Below are 23,227 nucleotides of genomic sequence, written 5' to 3' on the forward strand. Positions count from 1 at the left end.
GTATAATCAATTCATCAGCACGTTCTCGGTTTGCATCTCTGACTGATATTGTGGGCTGGCCGCTTCTCAGTATATCTGAAATTTCTGTTTCGTCGTTTCTAAATTTCTTCACCCATCCCGCACATTGCTGATGTTCATTACAGTGACTCCGTAAAATCTTTCAAGTGATTATCGATGTCCTTAGGTGGAGAACCTTCTTTTAACAGAAATTCAATGGCTACTCTTTCTTTTAGCTTCAAATCCATGATTCTAATCTGCCAATCTGAAAAAGAAAAGACTACATTAGTAGAGTAAGGTTACGTCTATAATATGATGCATAGATAGTTCAGCAGATAGTAATGGAAACAAACTTATAGCAAGGGAGGCATTAGTTTTTGATCCACCCTTGTATTTAAAATATGTGGAAATTAAACCTGAACTACAGTATATTGCATGCAATCTTGAAGGTGCATGTGGCTTGTAAAGTGCCATGATCTGTTTTTTCTGTTTTATATTAATATTATTGCATGTTTGGATAATATTTGAAAACTATATCTCAAACCTTTGTTTTGAGGTCTTTCGCAATGGGTACTACTAACTTAGGTATATCGTGTTTGTTGCAATAAACCTATTATTTTTAATGTAATTTTAATAGTCTAATCTGATGCAAAATTTTAGTAGTTAACAACAGTTTGTAATAAGTAATTAAGAAGTTCTGTTTAAATTTTAGCGTTGAAAGTTGAGCAATTGAGATAATTTTAGATATATGCTGTTGAAATTCTAGCTATGCGAGTCGCATTAACCTTTGCAAATTACAGTTTATGTAGGGAAAAATGGAAATATATTTAGATACACTTGAAAGGTTCTCAAGTAGATATTACTTAAGCAATATTGCTTTATTTTATGTCATGATAAAAAATGTTTTTATTTCCAGTAAACATAAACACTTTTTGCTAAAGTAATGCATTTATTATGTGTATTGATAATATTCATATAAATATAGGGTGGATCATTTATCTTCAAATCCCATGTACTTATTAAACTAATAGATAATAACGCTGGAATTTTGTACGATACATATATCAACAAGAGGACATTGTTTGACATACTATGCAATACCACCAGATTAACAATGTTAACAACCCGACTTAGTTTTATTTTTACAAATGGCACTACGTCAGATTATTAGAAGTTAAACGGAAACTTACAATGCCACATTTATCGTTCAGTGTTACAAACTAAGAGCGCTACAATATCACAAAAATCTAAATTTTGGTGGCTTCTACAGCAGTAATAACGCGAGTGAGACGAACAGTGCAATACATATCCAAAGTACCTTCGAATACTATGATCATGATATGACGCGTTTCAAATAAATAGGAACACAGTTATAAGGGATTGAAAATTGATTTCTACAAACTGTATTTCGAAAAACTGCTTAGATATGTTCTTCTATAGATGCAAAGTCCATAATGCTGTTTACAGCAATGTGATATCTTAAACTGTTTCAGAGACATCATAAACATTGATAAAGTTTACAACACTGTTTAAAATTATGTAATCGCGGGGACCTGTAATTCCAACTACCAAAAACTGTGACTGTATGTTACAGAAACAAAGGAAAGCAAAAACCATTTTCTAAAACCAATCTATAAATATGTCATTTTAAGCAGTATAGCAATCTCTATTAATGGTTTTCATACCACATTGCTGTAAATGGCATTAGAATCTTTGTCTAAACAGTCTTTCAGTACAGCCTAAACAGAATCTTTCAATAAACAGTCTACATGCTTGGATGTAATACTTTGGATATATATAATAAACTTCATAAAGCGTGGGAATTTTGTGACGAAAGCAGTAACTTAAAAAGTGTACTAACAGCAACTGTATAATGCAAAAATTAAATGAATAAATAAATAAACAGTAGTTTAATTTGCATGACACGAAATTATCTACTACCAGTGTTCGCTTACTACTTAACTCATACAAATTCTAGCCTATTAAAATAAATCTATAAAAGATATTAATATTTTTTCAATGGTTGTATATAATCTACGCATTACTTATGCATTTATATAAAATTACGTATGTTTCGTATATTTGATACTATCGCTTATTACATGAATGATGTGTGCCTTACTAACGCTACAAGATCTTTATTATATTGTACATGTTTATTTTCCTATGAATGCCCATTATATTTTTTTTTTTACTTCATTATATTATTGAAGTTTCTGACTATACATATAATTTACCACAAATGTATTCGTGAAATCACTCTGTTTTTATATGATGGTTCTCTTTTATTATCCATGTGAATGTATCAAGCAACGTAAGTGGATCTATATAAAAGGTTCATTGCATTTGGAATGGCACTCTCAATGTTTTTTGCTTTGCAACTTAACTTTTCTTCATTTCTAACAGTTAGTGAGAAGTTATCTTCCTTTTAGCGAAATCTTCTTGCTTATTACTTTTTCTCTTTCATGGTTGATAACTCTTGAGCTTGTTCTATGTAAGATTTGTTTACTTGAGAAAATTCCTATCTTTGAAACTGAAATTATTTTCGAAAAGAAGAAAGTAAAATTTAAGCTTTTTGCAGCACTTTGGATCTATGGAAACTAAATATAATAACAAATGTTGACTTATGTATTAACTTTTTCTTATCTATACTAGCATCTTATCTTTAACTTTCAAATTTCATTTTATTTCAGTAAAATCACAGATTCTCTAATTTTTTAATAAATTTTTAAAAAGGAAAGAAATTGTAGTCAATAACTGAGCACTATATGAAATCTGATTTAAAAACCAGTACCGTTCTCTATTCCATCCCTCATCTATCTTCATATTTATTTTCTCTATGTTTACGTAATTAATCAATAGCTTTAGCTCCATCTGTTGCAGTTAACTGTTTTATTTTAAAAACTTCATTAGAAAACTTGAATGTTTGTTTTTCTCTATTACTACTTATGTAAACATTGTCATATAAAGTAGCGCACCTAAAACGAATTATCCGGGAACGAAGTCTGTATAAGCCACAATCACGGATAGCTCTGCAGATGACCGAAGCTGTTTGCTACTACAATATTTACTTCTAACTGCTCGAATTCGAGAATGATCGTTTTGTGAGTCATTGTACACTCTCATTTGATCGGCGATCATGTGAGCAGTGTCAACTGTATTGTGTAATGATGATGGAAGTAATGAAGGTAAGGAAATGCGAATGTACTAGTAAAATAGGATTGCATCATCATTCAAACTGGGCCAATAATTCAAATGTTATAGGGATCCTTGGCTCTACTTCATGTTTCCTAAATAACAACTAAATATTTTCATCGTCAAATATACCAGCTGTGGATAGATTAACGGCACATGATCTTTTATGAGAAATGCAGATTTGAGGTTGAGCACCCTAGTCAAGAAAAGAGGAAATTTTTACCAAGCACAAGCACGTTTTTTTATATAACCTTAGGGCATTTGTTAAAAAATTCAGAATTGTCAGCTTTGTTTACATTGATGTCATGAGTGAATAGCAATGGGCTGCTTATGGGTCGTATGTAGGGGATATCAAGGCTTCGTGTAACAATTATGTCCATACTAGTCGAATATGAAAGATCCTAGAGCAGCAAACAAGTATTATAGATAATATTGTTGATCTGTAGTTCATACAGCCTCATAGCCTCTTTTCCAACAGAATAATACATACGCTTATATCTACGTATCTAATAATCTCTCTCTAGATTGTTTTTCGTGCTCAAACCCTTCTGGCGCCCATTTAGTCTCCAGCCCAGGTTGTTTATTTAGAATCATATAAGATAAGATTGGCCATCTTCACTGGATCTAAAATAAACCTTGCTACAATTATGGGATAATCTTTGAAATATAGTGTACAATGACTGTATCAGACCGTATAGTCACATATGTTCATACTTAGGATGGCGTGAGGTTGTCTTGAATGAATAACAGTACATTATTTTGAGTGGTTAATTAATCTATTTGCTCTGATACTTCATTTATCAATTACACCATTTCTAATATAACCTAATTAAATAATGTCTGTATTTATTTCTTAGTGCGCTAAATTATTTGGCAATGAGTGTACATATTTCGTGATGTAGTAAAACAAAGTGCATAGTATACTATCCGGAAACTCCAATGTTAAAACTAAGGAACTCAACGGAAACCCTTGAATCATGTCAGTCTTTACCAGTGATTAAGCTATATGTATTGATGATAACTTGGATTCATGATTGCTAATAATTTGGAGCAGCTATAGTGCGGTCACACTTGGTGCTTCGTAGGTATCTTATTATTACATGTACAGCAATCATGAAGTTAGAAACCAAGACAGTTTTCAATGGTAAATATTTTTTGTGTACAATGTTTCTCGTATCAGCTGTCATTAATAAATTTATTACTGTCAACTAGGAAGTTGGAGAAGAATCGAAACTTGCCCGAAGTTTTGAGAGACTGAGGTCCATAGTAAGAAAACATAGAGGAGCATTTCACCAAAGTGTGGCACGGGATGAAGAAGAAGCGAATAATCCAAAGGAATACCAAGAAAACACGGAGAATGAGAAGAACTCGCGATTGGAGCAGATTGTTCGTCAGGCTTACACACGGCATACAGAAGAGAAACTCCTTAGGGAAACTGAATTGGAAAGATATCGGATAGCTGTACAACATGTACCATCTCAAGGTAGGATACTAAACGTTATTAAAAAATATTAAGTTAAGAATAAGATCACACGTATACATTTTTTTGATATTCTACAAATATTTGAAGAGTGTTTAGTATTTCATCAGAATAGTATTGTGAGGTAATGATTTTTTTAACTGTAGCTTTCGAAGTAACACTTAAAACTGTAAATAGTATTCTTTAATCAAATGAAAGTATTATATTTATCTGTCCATCAATATAAATTATTGTTGAATATTGTATTGTATTTTTATTTAATGCTTTAGATTCAGGAGTCCTCGTAGTCATACAGATAGGTTTGGTACGTATATTCTCAGGTTTAAATCACGCTGGGAATAAACGTGATGTAAAGAAGCATAGTGGTGTGATCCCACTTCAATAATACTTCTGTGCTCCATTACCTGTCGGATGCATGAGGTCATTAGGTTTAGTCATAATCCTAATATACCAAACTGAGTAAAAGTATTAGATAAACTTTTAATCATTAGGTAAAATTGTATTGTCATGTCTTTAATTCAGAAGTTACAAATTATTTTTTAGTTGTCTATTAGAATTATTATGCTGAATTGTATATTAGAATGTGTGTGTATGTACAGATTACAAGGAAGAAATACAAAGCAATAACACAAGATTTACTTACATGCATTTGGATTGTGACAGCTCGAAACTTGATAAATATCTAACAGATTAATCTCTGGTATGTCTTATTCATGAAAGAAATAAATATATGTTCCATTCTTATGAATAAGAAAAATACAAGTTTAAATTACGAAAGTTATATTGATGAAACAAATTGTTGATGTTTACAGTCATGATTTATTATTGAACTCAATAGACTACATGATATTTTTTAGCTATCAGTTTCATTTTCAAGTCTAATTTCATCTTGTTTTCAAAACAATGTCAGTTAAAAATTTATTATGTTCATGTTTTATTCGATTGCATCGTTGATTTCAAAACTTGATTCTGTTCAACCAAATTGAATTGTTGATAAATAGATAAACAAATTGTAAAATTCTTTTCGATAATATATTGAAGAATAATATTTGGAAAAGTAATTATATTCTGTACATCTGAACCAACTCTCAAACGCTTTTCTGAATCAATTCATGTTAAACAAATTGTAAATTATTATTTACAATATGCAATTATTGAAAGTTACATTATGATTTATAAAATATTCTATTTGCTCATATGTAGAACTTTTTTTTATCAGAATTTTTTTCGTTAACTATATTATTCCCATGGAATTCAATAACATTGAAATGCTTCCAAGGTAAAAGACAGAATTTGATAACCAAATTTTTTTTGGTACATTTATCAACGGTCTCACATTTTCAAAGTTATCTGAAATCTAAAAAGAATTGAGACTATAACTCAAATCTATCCAAGATTGCTGTCGCTGTATGACATAATGCAAAGCAAGTAATACTTTCTATATCTAATCTATTAGTACTACAGTTCCTAAGGACGTGTTTAAAATAGTTCTAGGCCCTCGTTCTCGTCAGCTGGGAATTATTACGGGTATTCAGAGTTTAGATGGGAAATTTTCTCAACTCGAAGAATCGCGATACCAACAGTTCAGGACTTTTTCTTCAATCTACTGCACTGTCATGCTTCTAGTTTAACGTTAAAGTTATTTATCCATGAAATTTAACTTAAAAGAAAACAAATTAATTGTTATAACTCCGAAATGAAGGAATTTCTGACCTATGCTTCATAAGCCTTACTTTAAAAACAATGAAAAACTTTTAGAGAAGTATTTCCAGCTCTGAGAAATGTTTCACTGTTACTCATTTCAAGATCCTTTGATTATAATTATCTAGCATGTAAATAATCAATGAAAATATTATTTGTCAATATAAAAAGTGTTACTCGAAGCCTGATCTGAATTTCTGGATTACAGTCTATATGTTAAAATTAGTGGTAGTTTAATTTAGATTTATAAATAAGTTTTGAAAGAGCAGTCCCAAGTTTAAAAAAAATAGCGGATACATTTCATTGTACAATATAAAAATTTCTTAATTTTTTCCAGATGAATCCAATACAGAAGAAAGCATTGAGATGGAAGTGTTGACGAAGAATCAACCAGAGCTCGAGAGCATGGTCCCAACAAAGGAGAATGATAAATCGAAATATCCGTGGCATGCTTTGGTGTCCTATGTTGATGAGCTCACAGTGGGTGGTCGCCGAGATTCCAAAGGTCGTTACATTGACGGCTTAGGAAACTTTCCAGGCTTTGGCCGCAATAAGACTGAGAAGATTCCACAGAACTGCTTTCCTGATCACTGTTATAGAAAGTAAGTAAACAGTACGTAATTGAAATAAGGTTTAAAGTTCTTTTCAGTCATTCATTTTAACTGCATTTCATATTCAATACTGACCATAAACCAACTTTGACTTTTTTGGTTATAAATTTCTATAAAGTGTACTCCAATTTTATGGTATAGTTCTAAACCTGCATGTTATTGACGGTTTGCCCATAAACGTCGTATTTTAGATCAACCATTTTTAAAATAGAATTAATATGAGGCCAGTAAGGAATGTTTCCAGCGATTTCACATTTAACAACATATTTATCAATCAACTCATCTTGACGAAAGAAATCTATCGGTACCAAAATTCGTAATTTCCGATCTACTACCTGCAGTACACGGTATCTAATACATTTTACAATGTTGAGGTGTTCCAGTACCATTCAGTATCGTTCATAAAATCGAGTTTATTGATATATATGTTGCACGTGTGTAATCGTTGGAAACACCTCAACTCCGGAAACTGTATTATGTACCATGTACCGAAAGTGGTTGACTGGAATGGACCAACTCCGGTACCAATCGCTTTCTTTTGTCAAGATAACTTGATTGATATACCGGTATGTTACATGTGTGCAATCGCTGGAAATATCTTACCCTCGGAATCTGTGTTAATACCGTGTACCGGAAGGGAAGTGATTGACCAGAAATGACCAATTCCGTCACCGATTGCTTCCTTTCCTAAAGACGAGTTAATTGATGTATGTTGTATGTGTGCAAACGCTGGAAACGCCTCATCCTCGGAAAATGTATTAGGTACTGTATACCGGAAGTGGTTGAGTGGAAATAACCAAATCTGATACCAATCTTTTTTTTTTTTTTTTTTCGTCAAGACGAGTTGATTGATATACATGTTGCATGTGTGTAATCACTGGAAACGCTCCACTCTTGGATATTGTATTAGATATCGTGTATCGGAAGTGGTTGACCAGAAGTAACCAATTCAGGTACCAATTGCTTTCTTTCGTCAAGGCTAGTTGATTGACATACAAGTTGCATGTTTGTAATCGCTGGAAATATTTCACCCCCGGAAACTATGTTATTCCTCAACTATTAAGTAGTTAATGAGCCGATAAGATATATAAGCTCATATATTTTACAAAAATAACCTTAATTTACAAGTAGTATGTGCTTAAAGAGTATACGTGTCACCGTTAGGAAAAGACGGAAAACGATCAGCTACTTAACAGCGATTTTTTATACATATACGTTAATAAATTAATAATTTCTTTCAGCAAAATAAAAACTGTCAATTACACCTCTTGCGAAATAGAACTTTCCTTCAAACGTTTGCCGGAGAAAAAGTGACTTAACGTAAGTGACGAATGGTAATTTCAAATATCCAAACCGTGTTTGCCTATCGCGCACAGTATTGTTGATATGTGAAATCGAAATTTTACATGTTATTGTTATTTCAGTACAAAGTACCATAGTATACAATATGTGCAATGTGAATGAAATATGATCAAATTGCTTTTATGTAACAGGTTCATTCGTAAAAAGTGTGAATCTCGCCACAAGAAAACTACTTTTTTACTTTGCTTTGGTGTGAATGAGCGCTGAGTTGATTTGCGTTCGTGCTCCTGAGTAAGGTTATCTCGCACTAGACACCAGTAGTAATCTAACATCATGGAGACGTCCCATCGCCCCTGCCTCTTCGTTCCATTTCTTTTTTGTCTTGATGGAACCGTTCGCCATGTTCCTCGCTAAATGCCCCTAAATTTTCAGGAAAATAGTCCAGATGATTGTGCAGGAAATGCAATTTTAAGCTCATGTTACAACCTAGCTTCTGGAAGTTGTACAGCATGATTTTGACAATCTGTTGGTAATTTTCATTTTTAACATTACTCAGGAATTTGCTGGAAACATTCTTAAACGATTCCCATGCCTGAAGACATGTTTCGTTCATCGTCGTAGTGAATGCAGGATCTTTCATAAGCTTCCAAATCTGGAGACCGTCAAAATCACCTCCCTTAGTTCTGGAAATTTCTGACAAAAGTATCGAAAGCAGGGACTACTTCTATCCAAGCTCTGTCTTTGGTGTGGGTGTCGTGACTACGCGGACAGTGTAGCGGTGGTTCAACAAGTTTAAGGACGGTGACGAAACACTTGAAGACGCACCACGTGCCGGAAGACCAACACATGTACGAAATGAAGATCTTCAGGCAGTAATTGAGGCGAACAGTAGCCAGACATGTGAGGAATTGGGACTACAATTCAGTGTGAGTGGAGAAATCATTCGGCAGCACATCCATCAACTTGCACTGCAAGTTGGGTCGATTGGTCCCACATGATTTGACTCTGGTCCAGAAGGCAACGCGAGCAGACACCTATGGTCTCGTCTGAGGAAGAAGCCATTTCTGGACACGGTGTTGACATGTGATGAGAAGTGGGTTCTGTACGAAGCTCCACGGCGCTGTCATCATTGGTTACCATCCCATGAACCGGTTCCAAAATAGTCGAAACCAATACTGCACCAGAAGAAGGTCCTTTTGTGTGTTTGGTGAACTGCTCGCGGCAACGTGCATCAGGGACTGCTACCAGTCGATCAGAACATAAATTCAACTGTGTACTATCAACAGTTGAGCCGTGTTCAAGAAAAACTCGAAACTCTGGAACCAGCACTTCTGAATCGCAAGGGGGTCTTCCTGTTACAGGACAACGCTCAGTCCCACGTGGCTAGGATGACTCGGATACCATTCTGCGCCTTGGATGGGGAACACTATTACATCCGTCATACTCCCCGGCCATTGCACCGTCCGATTATTGCCTGTTCCATTCCTTGCGCAATCACCTCAGAGGACACCAGTTCAAAGCTCAGTAGAGGTGAAAAATGCACTTAATACTTTCTTCGCTTCACGGCCCACCAGGTTCTACTGCAATGGAATCGATGGCCTTCCAGAACGTTGCCAGAAGGTCGTCGATGCTGATGGGGACTATTTTTGATCTTCCAGGTACGTCTTAGGTGACATATCGATGTTTGAAGGTGATGGGTGAAAATGAGACAGAACTTTCTTGGTTGCCTTTATACATACAGTTATTCTTGTCGGAAAATCTTCGCAGGCCGGTGTTATTACTGGTAGCAAACATACTTTTTAGTGCCACACGCATTCGTTTCTTTTTGATTTTCTCGAAGACTACATACAGAAATTTATCCCCAAGTATGTTATCTTGTTCAGCTCGGTGTGATCTATCGATATATATATATATATAAACTATGTTTTATACTTGGACAATATTTTGGTTAAAAAGAAATTTAGAAAACTAACGGTCATGCCATTAGTAAACTGTCTACGCAAGGATGCGTTTCTAATTGTACTTTTTATAATTATTTGGGGATCCTGAATCTAGTGGATCAATTTTCAAACATATTATTCTATGGAGTAACGAGAACAAAACTCAAATTGGGAATAGGAGCCGCGGTGTCTCAGTGGTGGAGCGTTCACCTCCGGTGCTTGGGGCCCCTAGTTCGATCCCAGCTCGCGCCGTGTGGAGTTTGTGTGTTCTTCCGTTTCTTCCCACTTTCTTCATTCCACCATTTAATTCATTTATCATCATCACCGTCTCCTTTAGCCTAACCGGCATAATCGTGAGACGTAAAACTGAAAGATTTCATTTCATTTTCAAATCGGGAATACTTCTACTTATTTATTTCCTAAATTTGAAACCGTTTTCTAGGCCCCCCATAGGTGTGTATGTTTAAAAACAATTCCATTGGATTCAGCGTGTTTCAAATTAATATAATAACTACAATTAGAAATGTATCCAAGCTTGAGAACTTTTACTATTGACACAGGCGGTACTTCAACGATCCCAAATTTCAGGTAACTTTTCTCTTGACCCCATGGACGGATATGCTTAAAAACAGTTTCAATGGATTCAGCATTCAAAATTAATGTAATGAGCTTAATTAGAAATTTATCCAAGTGTAGGCACTTCTTGGTAGTGGGTATGATCGTTAGTTCTTTAAGAGTTAATGTTAATTTTGAAGTGTATCTCATTAACTATATAGTGTCACCTTGCTGATATAATGAAAAGCTTAATGAAGGTATATTTCTGTGTCAGTTTCACTTCAATAAGTGACATGGTTCTCATACAGCATCAATTTTTAGGTTTACAAATTGTTTTTTCACAATATTCTCAAAAACTACGCATGAACTTTCTCTGATATCATATATAATAATCATTTTTACAGCTCAATAAGATATATTGATTGGCATGTGTCTCAGTTTTGAACCTTTTTTCTGTCTTTTTTTGGTTTTGTTTTTGCTATATATTATCTTTGCAAAAAACAGAATTCTAGAGTTCGCTTTCGTTCAAGCGTTATCATGTGCACTAACGGACACCGTTACACTTTAGGATATTAACGGATTGCCACTATTATTGATCTTGGCCAAGAAAATTGCTTTAGCTATCTATTGCCAAGAAAGAATGTAAAAATTAGCTTCCGTTTAAGAGTTATCGTGAGGAATATCGAACGTACTAACGTTACAATATTACAAATCAAACTTGCTTGATTCTAATAAATACTGGTGCTTAAGTAACTACAATTAGTAGTTACAGGATCACGCAGTATGATTTATAATATTGTGTTATTAGTTCGTCTTTCTGTCCATTACTTCGCACAATAACTCTTAAACGGATGTGATTTTTAATTTTTTTTTAAAATTAATTTATTTATTTTTGCAAAAGATAGCTAGAGTGATTATCTAGGCCAAGTTCATTAATGGAATAAATCCATTAACGGATAACGTTGGCTATGTGTAGCCCACATACCATATATGTAAGTGAATTTTTGAATTATTTATGCAACAGATAGCTAGAGCAATTACCTCGACCGAGCTCGTTAATGAAGCCAATCTGTTAGCGTATAATAACGGATACAGCGACTTTAACGGTGGCTATTTAGCTCATATCTCATACATGTAATCGAATTTTTGAATTTTGTTTTCCAGTAGATAGCTAGAGCGATTTATATAGGCCGAGTTTGCTAGTGGAGTCAATCCGTTAAAATTTTAACGAATAATGGACACTTTAACGGTGGTTATCTATAGCCCATATCCATACTTGTAAGCGAATTTTTGAATTCTGCTTTCGCCATAGATAAAGTAATAATCTCGACCGAGTTCGTTAATGAAGTCAGTCCTTTAACATCTTAACGGTACCAGTGACTATCGTTGTCTATCCATACATGGAAAATAATTCGCGTGATCCTCTCTACTGGTTTTACAGATTTTTTTTTTTTTTTAATTACGTGCACGTGGCATCCAATTGTACGAATAACAAGTCAATTTTATATTACAAATGTAATGATAAAATTGCTCATAACTAAAAGCAAAAACTCTAATCAATAATTTTTCTTTTCTTTCTTTACTTAACAGTTGTACTTGCTGTGATGCGTGGATGGAGACACCTTGTGGTAAAAAGTGGTTTTATTTTCGGACGTGTGTTCTTAGAGTAGTGGATACACCAGCGTTCGAATGGATCATACTGATCCTAATTTTTGCATCTAGTGTTACTTTGTGTTTCGAAGACATTTATCTTGAAGAGAATAAACTTCTCAAGCGAATTCTTTACTGGACAAATTTCGGTTTCTGTGCGCTGTTTGCAGTGGAGATGGTATTGAAGTGGATTGCTCTGGGGTTCTGGAAATACTTCACTAGCTTTTGGACCATATTGGACTTCTTTATCGTTTTTGTGAGTTAATCAAGCGTTATTGGTCATTGTGATTTAGTGTCTTTATTTTTAAAAAAATATAATAGTGATTCGTCTAATGACGCAAGCAGAATAAATGAGCATGGGAGTATGGTATTTTTTTTTATTAGTTAATACAACATAGTTGGTTAGCTATATTTAAAGTTTAAACGTGTGTGGAAGCGGTTAGATGATATATAAATTCGTAAGTTACAAAAAGACAAGAAAATTTACTTCAGTTGCTGAAAGCGTGACAGGATGAGTTTTAAGCTACTGTTGTACATTGAACAAAGTATTAATTAATTTATGTACTTAAAGTTAGTCAAAATTGGGAATTTTTTTCCTTCTTAGGAACAAGTTTCTACCGTATGAAAACTGTATTTTTTAACAAATTTCTTTGTGTTCTTACATTTCGTTTTAAAGCAAAAACGTAGGATAAGTTTGTAGTCTGCACAAAATAGATAGTGATGGTTGTTTTTTCTTCAATACATCGGATTTAATTGTAACTCCTTCCACACAAATAGATTACTTTCTTTTCTATTGCTTAAATTTTCTGTTGGTACTTTTTTAAATAATAACTTGAGTTTCGTTTCATATTAGGTACTACAATAGAATTCCAAACTATGATAATGAAAGAGGTAGAGGAATAAGGGTAAAGACTGAATCTGTTCTTGAAACGTAAAATTGATGTCAAAAATAACACTTCTCGTTATCTTCTTACTGTTTTTTCTGATACCAGTTAACAGATACGAGGTTCGCCCATAATTGGTGCAATCCCAACAAATGTCGAAGAGCTTCTGAAGAAATACCTTTTTTCAAGCTTTCTTCATTCAATTATGATTTTCTCTTTCAAGTTTGAAATTCCCAACAATAATCACAACTTTTCTAAAGATGAAAATAAAATCAGATTTTTTAAAAATGGATTTAATGACTTTCCAAACACCTTATGGTGACAAGAATAAAGTTTAATCTGTTGATAACACAAGAATTAAACGATTTTTGAATTGTTACTTAACTGTTTTCATAAAAACGGAGTTGGCAACAGTGGGGACCCTTCAAATTTGTCTAGGACCCCGTGAAGACTATATGGATGGCCCTGCAGCCATTCAAATAAATGAATGGACAGAATCATTCTATAAGACTTTCCTACTTACTTTTAGCAAAGATAGGAGATTTAAAAATTTAGTAAGTCAATAATTGGACAAATCTTGATAATAATATGTTAGTGTACTGCCTTGAAATAATTCTTCAAAAGAAAATTTTATATATATATATATAATATCAGCGAGTGAAAACACAAAAATTTGATCTTAACTCTAACGGAGCCCACCATTCCCCAATGTGCTGTGTTAATATTCATCATATGAGTAGCAGCCAAGACATTTTCTTCGTACTAACTCATCCCGGTGAGCCAGTCCTTTTTATTTAGCTCGGTGTGTTTATTGTTTCTTTCCTTTGTTTTTATATTTCGTGAATAAGGCTCTAGGGGAGGGTCGAAAGCTAGAAAGTACAAAGTATTTTTCAGGAATCACAATTATAAATAAGTAAAATGATCGCTTAATTTGACCTTGTAATGTGAATATATATATATACTAGTTCTACTTTACACTTTGGTCTCTTGTATAGCTTAATAGCTTTCAGTGGATTTAACAGTTTCATTTTATGTACCTCCTGATTTTGATTATTTAGATTAGCGTTCTTAGAAGAGACACCTATATTACTTTCCCTCGAAGTAATCCATATATTTTAAATTTAATTAAGTAGTGTCGTGTAGTTTCATGTAATTGTAAGTCTGTTTAACAGATATGCATAACACTTTTTTTTAAAGTGAACTATTAATTTTAATGTATTTTTTGTAGATGATGGATTCTAGATTCATTTTACAGTACAATCCATTCCCTATATGTATAACCCTTTTTTTGAGCGAACTATTAATTTGGATGTATATTTTGTTATGGATGGTTCTAGATTCATTCTACATTAGAATTCCTAAGATGCTAAAGCATCTAATTGAAGTTTTTAATTATTGATGTTTAGCTATGTTGAATTAATCATCAGTAATTGTTTACGTTTTGCTTGTTAACTCATTGAATATAAGAAAACATAATTTAGGTAACAGGGTGAAAATAAAGTAAAGTAAATCAAAATTATATTATATATATATATATATCGAAACGAAAAGGTGATGAAACACGCAAACAGAAGATACGAAGAAACAGAAAAATGTACTTTACTATTTCATTAAAAAAAAATGAAATTTCATTCAGTATTTCGTTCACGTATTTTGCCAATTATAACAAACTAATAAATTTATAAAATGATAAGAAATATAGGGAAAATATTGCTAACTTCCTTACCATTTTCGACATTGGTAAGAGTGGTCTTTTACAACTGGAACTTGGGCAGCTTCACTATAACTCGCTGCCAGTGAGGGATTATCGAAGCTGGACCAAAGTGAAGGATGGGGTTAGAAGAATTTTTGATACCATTAAGGTTTCATACAAAAATTGAAATTAAACATAAGTTTGAAAGAAAATCAGAAAAACTATTTTTGTGAAACAAACAAAAATGTGTGGCACAGTTGTAGAGTTTAATTTGAACGAAATGGAACCAAATCTTACAGGAAAAATTATTTTCCTCTTAGGAAAATCATATCCGTACTAATGTTAAGACTCAAAGATGTCCAGTATAACGGAGGCAATAGCTTAAAGAAATAGGCAGAATAATTTATTTAATCACGTGTATACGGTCCATGAGACTAAGTTGTTAGATGCATTCTAGGCTAAAACATTGAGCATTGAAACTGTTGGCTGGTTTTCATTTCAATTCTGACCATAATAAACGTCCATCAGCGAACGTGGGAGAAGGGTTCCCTCTTCTATGCCTTCTGGTCGGAATTGATGTCAGGTTCTTCAGTGGGCAAGGAGAGCCTCGATGATATTTCAATAACCCATAACTAGGTTAAGATTCTCTTTACGAAAATGTTTTCAAAGTAATACGGAGGAGAAAAGTAGTCCAAATGAGATATATGCCTAACCGTAGTTATCCCTCTCTCTCTCTGGAGTCAGTAATACATCTTTTCATACCAAAAATAGGTCCTTTTGGTATAAAAGAATAGTAAGTCAGATATCCAAGAAATTTACACACGGTACATCGTGGAAGATAATTTGTAGCCAGGAGAAAATGCACTGAAATAGTTGTAAAATCACTTAAGTAAATTGTCAAAATGATCTTGATTCATATATCCTCTAGTATAGAAAAAGACTGTTCTGATCCAGCGTCGAGCCAATCAATTGGTTTTATTTTGCGACCAGTGCTTCTGAAGGCTTGTTAACGCTTACTTAGAAGGTTTCTTATGAAACTGGTTTGAAAAGTAAAGGCATTTCTGCCCTCATCACTTTCTCTCTATTCGACATAGAATTGCTTCCAAGAGCAAAACAGAAAATAGTACGCGTAATATAGGATGTTAACCAAAAGGATTTTATTCGCTGTTTGTTTTACGAAAGAAAAATAATCTACTTATGAAATGAAATGAATTAGGGATATTAAAATTAATTTAAGATCGCGTGCCCGAAATACAGATAGCTTCTGTTTCAATTTTATTTTTCCTTCTTTTTTTCTAAAAAATTAGAAAACTTAAAAATTATAACATTTCCAAAATTTAGGGATTAAAATCCATTTGGGGCCCATTTTACGATATAGATAATTCTGGACTTATCTGTATTCTAACCTTATTCTCAATTTTCTTTGATAAAGAGTATTATTTTTTTAAAATGCAAGCAAACTTAAAATATTTTATGTATTATCATTATATTGCGAGCGGTGATAATGATTAGAAATAATGTAAGGAAAAGGCTAAGAGTCACCGCAAGAAACAAACTTTATCATTAGGAAGTACTTTCGAAGAACATCGTCTTCATCGTCAGCCCAGGCACACTTTAAAAAGGATTTAAACCATAAAAAGAATTTTAAAAATGTACGAAGTAAAAATCTTCTTGTCATTATAATTAGTTATATTATGCATTTTCTGTTATAGGTTTCGATATTTAGTTTACTAATTGAAGAAAATGAAAATTTGAAAGTTCTTCGTTCCCTAAGAACATTGAGGGCGCTTCGTCCACTTCGAGCTATTTCAAGGTGGCAAGGAATGAGAGTAAGCATTTTTATTATTTTCTACTTAAATTTTTAAGATTAAATAAATGTTCGTGTTGGTAGATAGATAGATAGATAGATACAGATATAGATACATAATAAATTTTATTTAAAAAGTTAGGAATCTTGTACGAGTATGAATGAACTTAAGTTTGTCCTAATTAATTCTTGGTAGTTCTTTCTGGATCTTTTATACAAAATAATGACAATGTGAAATGCAAATTTACAAAGCTGTTTAAATATGTGTAACTATCGAACTTTTTCATCAATATTAAACTAGAGTATTTGCATAATCACTTTTTCTTATATGATCAAATACGAACTCACGTGTGTGTGCAAACTTACATAGAAGTAATGTAAGCCAGTAAAGATAATATTAAGATGAAACTAGTTAACATTAACTTCTGCTTGGTGAAGGATGAATCAGACATAGTGCCTTTCATGTTCTCCCTTGTACAAAATACGTTAAATTTCGAAAACGCTTGTGAAATTCGAACATCTTTGTTTCACGTTTGAAATGCGTAATGTTTATGAAACGTCAATAGTTAGAAGTTTAAATAATGTAGAACTCCGTCACGAGGATATGGTTAACTTACGAGCTTTCGGCGGGGAGAAAACTGGGTTTGACTTCTAGTGCAAACTTATTTAAGTCGTATTCCATGAATTCCATGTTAAATTGTCTCATATAGCTTCTATGCTGAACTTCAATCAAGTAACCAAAGACATAGGTAATAACATATTATTTTATCTCGATATTTCAAACTAGAAATATTTTCTTTATGACAGATAACTTAGAAGGAAAAAAATACATGAGTCCAATTAAATGGTTCTTTGGTTTATTATAAATAGCAATGTTTAAAACTCTAAAATATTGAAAAACGTCTAACACAAATAAAAACGTGTAAATAGATGAATTTGAACATATTTGCCGATCATATTAGTCGAATAGGTAATTTTCTTTTGCCAATAAATTTCAAAAATTTTTTAAACAGTTTTTATATATGATTTTTGTCTCCTTATAAGCTGAAAATCTGAAAAGAAATATGTTAAGGTTTTCGTGTTGTATTATGCGCTTTTATATATAAATAATGTACGTACCTGGTGTACTAACTAACTGGCTGTCACCTACATTCTTGTTGTTATTCTGAAAATGCCAATTTCTTCCACGCTTACTTGCTGTGGCAGATTCATACAGCCAGTTACTTCGTTTTCAAGGTACCATGGACCAGAAAACGGTTCTAGATTGTCTTACAGAAGCCCAAATCATTGATCTTTAATATAAATAATTATACGCCAGATACGTACATTACTTTACTTTATTTGTACAGAAATATTTTGTATAAATAAACAAATTACGAAAATAATAATACTCACTTAAATATTATCATATTTATAATATTCTATAATTAACAGTGGGAATTATTCCAATTTCGTTTGTTACAAGAAAAATATTTATTATAAAACAATTTGTTCATATAACAGATTTTTTTAAGTACTCAGTCTAGTCAAATTTATATACAGTTTTGTTCAAAAGAAAAAAATCCACCGACTTTCTTTGAAAAGCTTTGCATTCTTATTCATAGGTGAAATAAAGTCAAACAAATGTGAATCTTACTAAACTTCTACTTACCAAAAACATCCACTGTCCGTAAACATTTCGCAAAAGGTTATTGGCATCTTTTGCACTCATTCTTTCAAAATAAATTAAAATAAATAAATAAAATAAGCGAATTTAGACGAACTATATCACTGTTCATTAAGCTTCCTATATCTAAACCCTTAACCTTTCCTGTACTGAGGATGGCAACAATCCTTTGTCGAACTTTCACTGTAAACGTTCTGCTAAGTACAACTTGAGTTAATTAAATGTTTAATATAAATACTATCAAATCAGTTAACAAATTTACATCTTCTTAAGCGGATTGATATTATTTCAAATATAAATATCTCTTACTAAAATTTTATTCATATCTTTTTTTGAATGGGTTTCAAGGAGAGACGAGTGGCCATGGTTTTCTGGACAAGATTACACGCTGTACAAATACATTCAGTCCCTCAATTTATATTTATCGACGACGTTTGTTGAGAAAAACGTATCTATTCTCAAGTATCTTAATGAAATTCTATTCTGAGATGAAACACTAAACTGAGATTAAAAAAAAGAAAAAAAGAAAAAACTAAACTGTCATACATTTTTTGTTTCAGATTGTTGTTAACGCCCTGATGTATGCCATCCCTTCCATCTTCAATGTGTTGCTTGTGTGCCTTGTATTTTGGTTGATATTTTCTATAATGGGAGTGCAGTTTTTTGGCGGAAAATTTTTCAAATGTGTGGATGAAGATTATGAACTTTTACCTGTATCTGTAAGTAGCAACATGTAGTGACAAATTTGAAGAAAAAATAAATCATTAATAAATACAAATGTAAGCAGCGCGTAAGAGTTGACAAGCTAGGGCTCCGATTTGTTCTCTGTCCTGACGGGGTAGATACTCAGATTTGATTCAGTTAGGTTTTGAAATAAATTATAATAATTACTTTCAGAAGCATTTCAACTTCTTGATCAGATAAAATATGTTTACACACACATACTGTATACAGTGTTTTCTATAATAACTTTCTTCAAAATACGTTAGTTATTATTTTTAAAAGTAATAATAAAAAAAGAGATGTTATAAATTATATGGTTTGTGTGTTGCCTGTAGTTTAATGAACCATGATATCAATTGCAGTAAATATTTGCAGGAAAAGAATAAAGAAAATACATTCAAGTAAAAATTGCACATGATGTAATAAATGTTTCGAGTATTTATAAGTTTAGAAGTAATGATAATTGTACTTACTTGCACTAACACAACCAGAATTTTTTTGTGAAAGGTCAAATTTTATTCTGTAATTACCTAGGTACGTACGTAACTTGATAATTGATGAAATCACTCCAACTTGTCTAAGTTGTAAATTAAGGATTTGTATTATTAAAGCGTTCCATAAAGACAAATATAAGTGATGAAGAGAAGTGTAAATTTTTTCAAATTATATTAAGGTTTTAACACAATAACTTCGTTTAGAAACTGTGAAAATATCCTATTAGTCTTTTGTATACTTGAGCCACTTCGTGTTCGACCAGTCAATTGACGTTTTTGTTTAGACAAAGTATAAAATGTAGTTTTTTTTTCTTTCTTACAGGAAGTGAATGATAGATATGAATGTTTGGAGAAAAACTACTCTTGGATAAATTCTAAAATTACATTTGATAATGTGGGGAATGCATACTTAGCTCTTTTCCAAGTAGTAAGTACTTTTTTCCCTTACATTCATTTTACTTAACTAAGCAAATCAAACACTTTTAAATAATTAACTTTTAAAGTAGCTAATAATTATAATTACTAGTTTTAATGATCGTGTTACATTGTTCTACACTGATTATTTCAGAAGTTAAATTAATGTAAGTAATAATCATTTTTAAATCACTATGAAAATTAGTTCGATAATATGTAATAACATTTTACGATACATTCTTAATGAAATTTACAATTATTTCTTCAACTTCAGAAATGATATGAAATATTATATATACAACAATGTTTCATTACCACTCTGAAGTTGAGGCAAGAATTCTAAATTTCATTGAACTTAAATGTAGATTTCCTTTTATAAAAATGCACTGTTCATATGATGTAGATCCATAGAGAAATCATGTTCTTAGTTTCTTTTCTTGGCAATATGTTGTACGATAACATATTAAGAATTGACCTCCATCAGATCTATGTTAATATATTGTCCATGAAAGGAACGTTTTTCTTAGCAGTCGGTACAATAAAAATTCAAATTAATACTGTGTAACTAAGAAAAAAAAAACGATGTGTAGATATTACCTTAAAGTGATTATTAAGTGACTTCTTCCTTCTTATTTGGTTTTTATGAAAAGTAAAATGCTTTCAGAAAAAGCTTATATGTAATGTTCCAACATGATATCTATAGTAAGTCAATTATAGACGATGCATGCCTTTAAGTGAAAAAGACTGTTTTCTTCCATTTTGTATCACTTTATCCTCTACTTTATTGGCATGTAGTTGGGCTTATCATCTATTCTTTTAGCTTGCAAGGCGTAACAATTAAGGTAAAACTAAACACTTCATTTTATTTGAAAATAGGTTACGGAATATATACTAATTATACAAGAAATGCAACATGGCACCTTTTATAGTCCAAAGTGCTCAGCGAATAGCATTCTGTCAAATAAAGTGAAGTGGAATCTTAAAGCCTCATACATATTTAGGTATAAACTAATGCCATAAAATTAACACTCACTTATTATATGTTCTGGGAATCCTAATCAGATTGCTATATTCATGGCTTGATTTTGGCAAACAATCGTGGTGCTTTCGTGTTCCATAAAATTTTATTTAACTTTTTTTTCTTACAGAAAGAAAATCAGCAAAAAGTTATTGATTGTTGGTGATCATTACACGCACTAATTCAAAACTTAGAACCACCATCATAGATATTCACCCCTTGTTAGCAGGTCACTTGCTGCAGCTGAGGAGCTTTCATGTTTCACGGTCATCCGCTTGCCTCTTCATCTTCATGTATGAGTTTTCAGCTTTCATGTCGTCGATTAATTGTAGCCTTCTTTGCCCCCTTCCTCTCTTTCCTGCCACCATACCCTCTAGCACTCTAACACGTCCCTCATGATACAATTTCTTCTTAGGCAATGTCCCAACCAGTTTCTCTTCCTCTTCTCAGTAATATCTAAAAGTGTTCTTTTCCGCCCCACCATTTCTAACACCCTTTCATTCGTTTTTCACTCGACTCAACTAATGCTTTCAATTCTTCTTCACACCCACATTTCGAAAGCTTCCAATCGTTTTTTATCACTATTGCATAATGTGCATGTTTTCACTCCAGTAAAGGTCCGCATGTCCTTGTATCTGCGTAATGTCCATGTTCCCACAACTTAGCGATACAATATTAAAAAAATCTAAAGATGTTAGTATTTACGCGTTTTATGCAATTAAAATATTTTCCTTCACTTTAATTGCTCGTGATTAACGTTTCAATAACTTTTTGTTGATTTTATGGTTTTCTTGGAAAAAGAACTAACTTGAATAAAATGTAAAAATATTTGTGACGCTGAAGCTCCTCATTAGTATATACCAGTTAAATAAAATAAAATTAGTTGCCGAAATCATACTAGGATTGGGATTCCCAGGTCACATAATAGGTGAGTGTTGGTTAATCTTAACAAAATGAGTCAAATTGTATCTAAGCTAAAGGAACTCCATAAAAGTTAAATATTAAATAATTATATCACACTAATTTATCATAAGCATTTATTGTAATACTACGTATTTGATTACACTTTCACCTCTCTTTCAGGCAACATTTGAAGGGTGGATGGAAGTAATGGCTGATGCTGTGGATGCTAGAGATGTTGACTTGCAACCAGAATGGGAGCACAACATCTACGCTTATGTTTATTTTGTTATATTTATAGTTTGCGGCTCATTCTTTACCTTGAACCTCTTCATTGGTGTGATCATCGATAATTTTAATATGTTGAAGAAGAAGGTAAGGATCAGAGTAAGAAAATAACATTGGATTTATGTTAATAGTGTTTTGTATCATTAACTTTCACAGTCTAGTGTAATTTTCAAAACAGTTCTATGGCGGAGTAAAATTATGTAAAGATTCTCCCATATTACTTATCGAAAACTGATAAATGTCTGTGTGACACAATCTCCTTATAACGTCTTTATTTTTAGTTATTCATTGTATTACATTATCAGTTTCAGGCTGCTTCTTTCTTTCCCTATTTTCCTTACTATGCCTCCTATAAGATCCGCATAATACAGTCTTTTTTTTTCATAACTAGTGTCTAATGAATTTCCATTTTTTAAAAATAATTTCTTATCTAGTAATTCTTCTGTCCCCTATTTTTTCCTGAAACCTCTAATTCCTTTCTATAATGCATTGATAAATTTTAATATTATAAAATTCTTAAAATTTTTACTTTCTTTCAAAAGAAACAAAACACAATTTTTTAAAAAACACATTTATTATGTAAAAGACAAAAGGGGTTATCTCCTCATGAAAAATTAGGGACAAAAAATTACATGAAACAGAATTTGATTACAGTTTTTTTTAAAGCAATTACAACAAACAGCGTGAGATTTCTTTTTATTCCTTTTTCAGTACGAAGGCGGTGTCCTCGAAATGTTTTTGACGGAAAGTCAAAAGCATTATTACACAGCTATGAAGAAACTGGGAAGAAAAAAGCCTCAAAAAGTTATTAAAAGGCCGAAAAATCAGTTCCTTGCTATGTTTTATGATTTGTCTAACTCTAGAAGGTAAGTAAAAAATTGTTGTTTAAATTTGAATTTACGGTATCTT

The 23,227-nt window shown here is 32.3% G+C and overlaps 1 protein-coding gene across 5 annotated transcripts in view; it reads left to right on the forward strand.

The window, feature by feature from the left end:
- LOC145677401 (sodium channel protein 60E-like) overlaps positions 1-23,227 on the forward strand; it is an 861,846-nt gene that overhangs the window by 801,056 nt on the left and 37,563 nt on the right. For all 5 annotated transcript variants that reach the window (XM_081747910.1, XM_081747914.1, XM_081747904.1 and 2 more), the window contains 8 exons: positions 4,405-4,675; positions 6,711-6,975; positions 12,372-12,687; positions 16,721-16,837; positions 19,042-19,200; positions 20,021-20,125; positions 22,214-22,405; positions 23,030-23,184. In XM_081747910.1, coding sequence (XP_081604036.1) covers positions 4,405-4,675; positions 6,711-6,975; positions 12,372-12,687; positions 16,721-16,837; positions 19,042-19,200; positions 20,021-20,125; positions 22,214-22,405; positions 23,030-23,184 — 1,580 coding nt within the window. The remainder of the gene's footprint in view (positions 1-4,404; positions 4,676-6,710; positions 6,976-12,371; positions 12,688-16,720; positions 16,838-19,041; positions 19,201-20,020; positions 20,126-22,213; positions 22,406-23,029; positions 23,185-23,227) is intronic.

Source organism: Thermobia domestica, chromosome 2 (genome assembly GCF_964235325.1).
Source record: "Thermobia domestica chromosome 2, izTheDome1.hap1.1, whole genome shotgun sequence".
Taxonomy (NCBI): Eukaryota; Metazoa; Arthropoda; class Insecta; order Zygentoma; family Lepismatidae; genus Thermobia; species Thermobia domestica.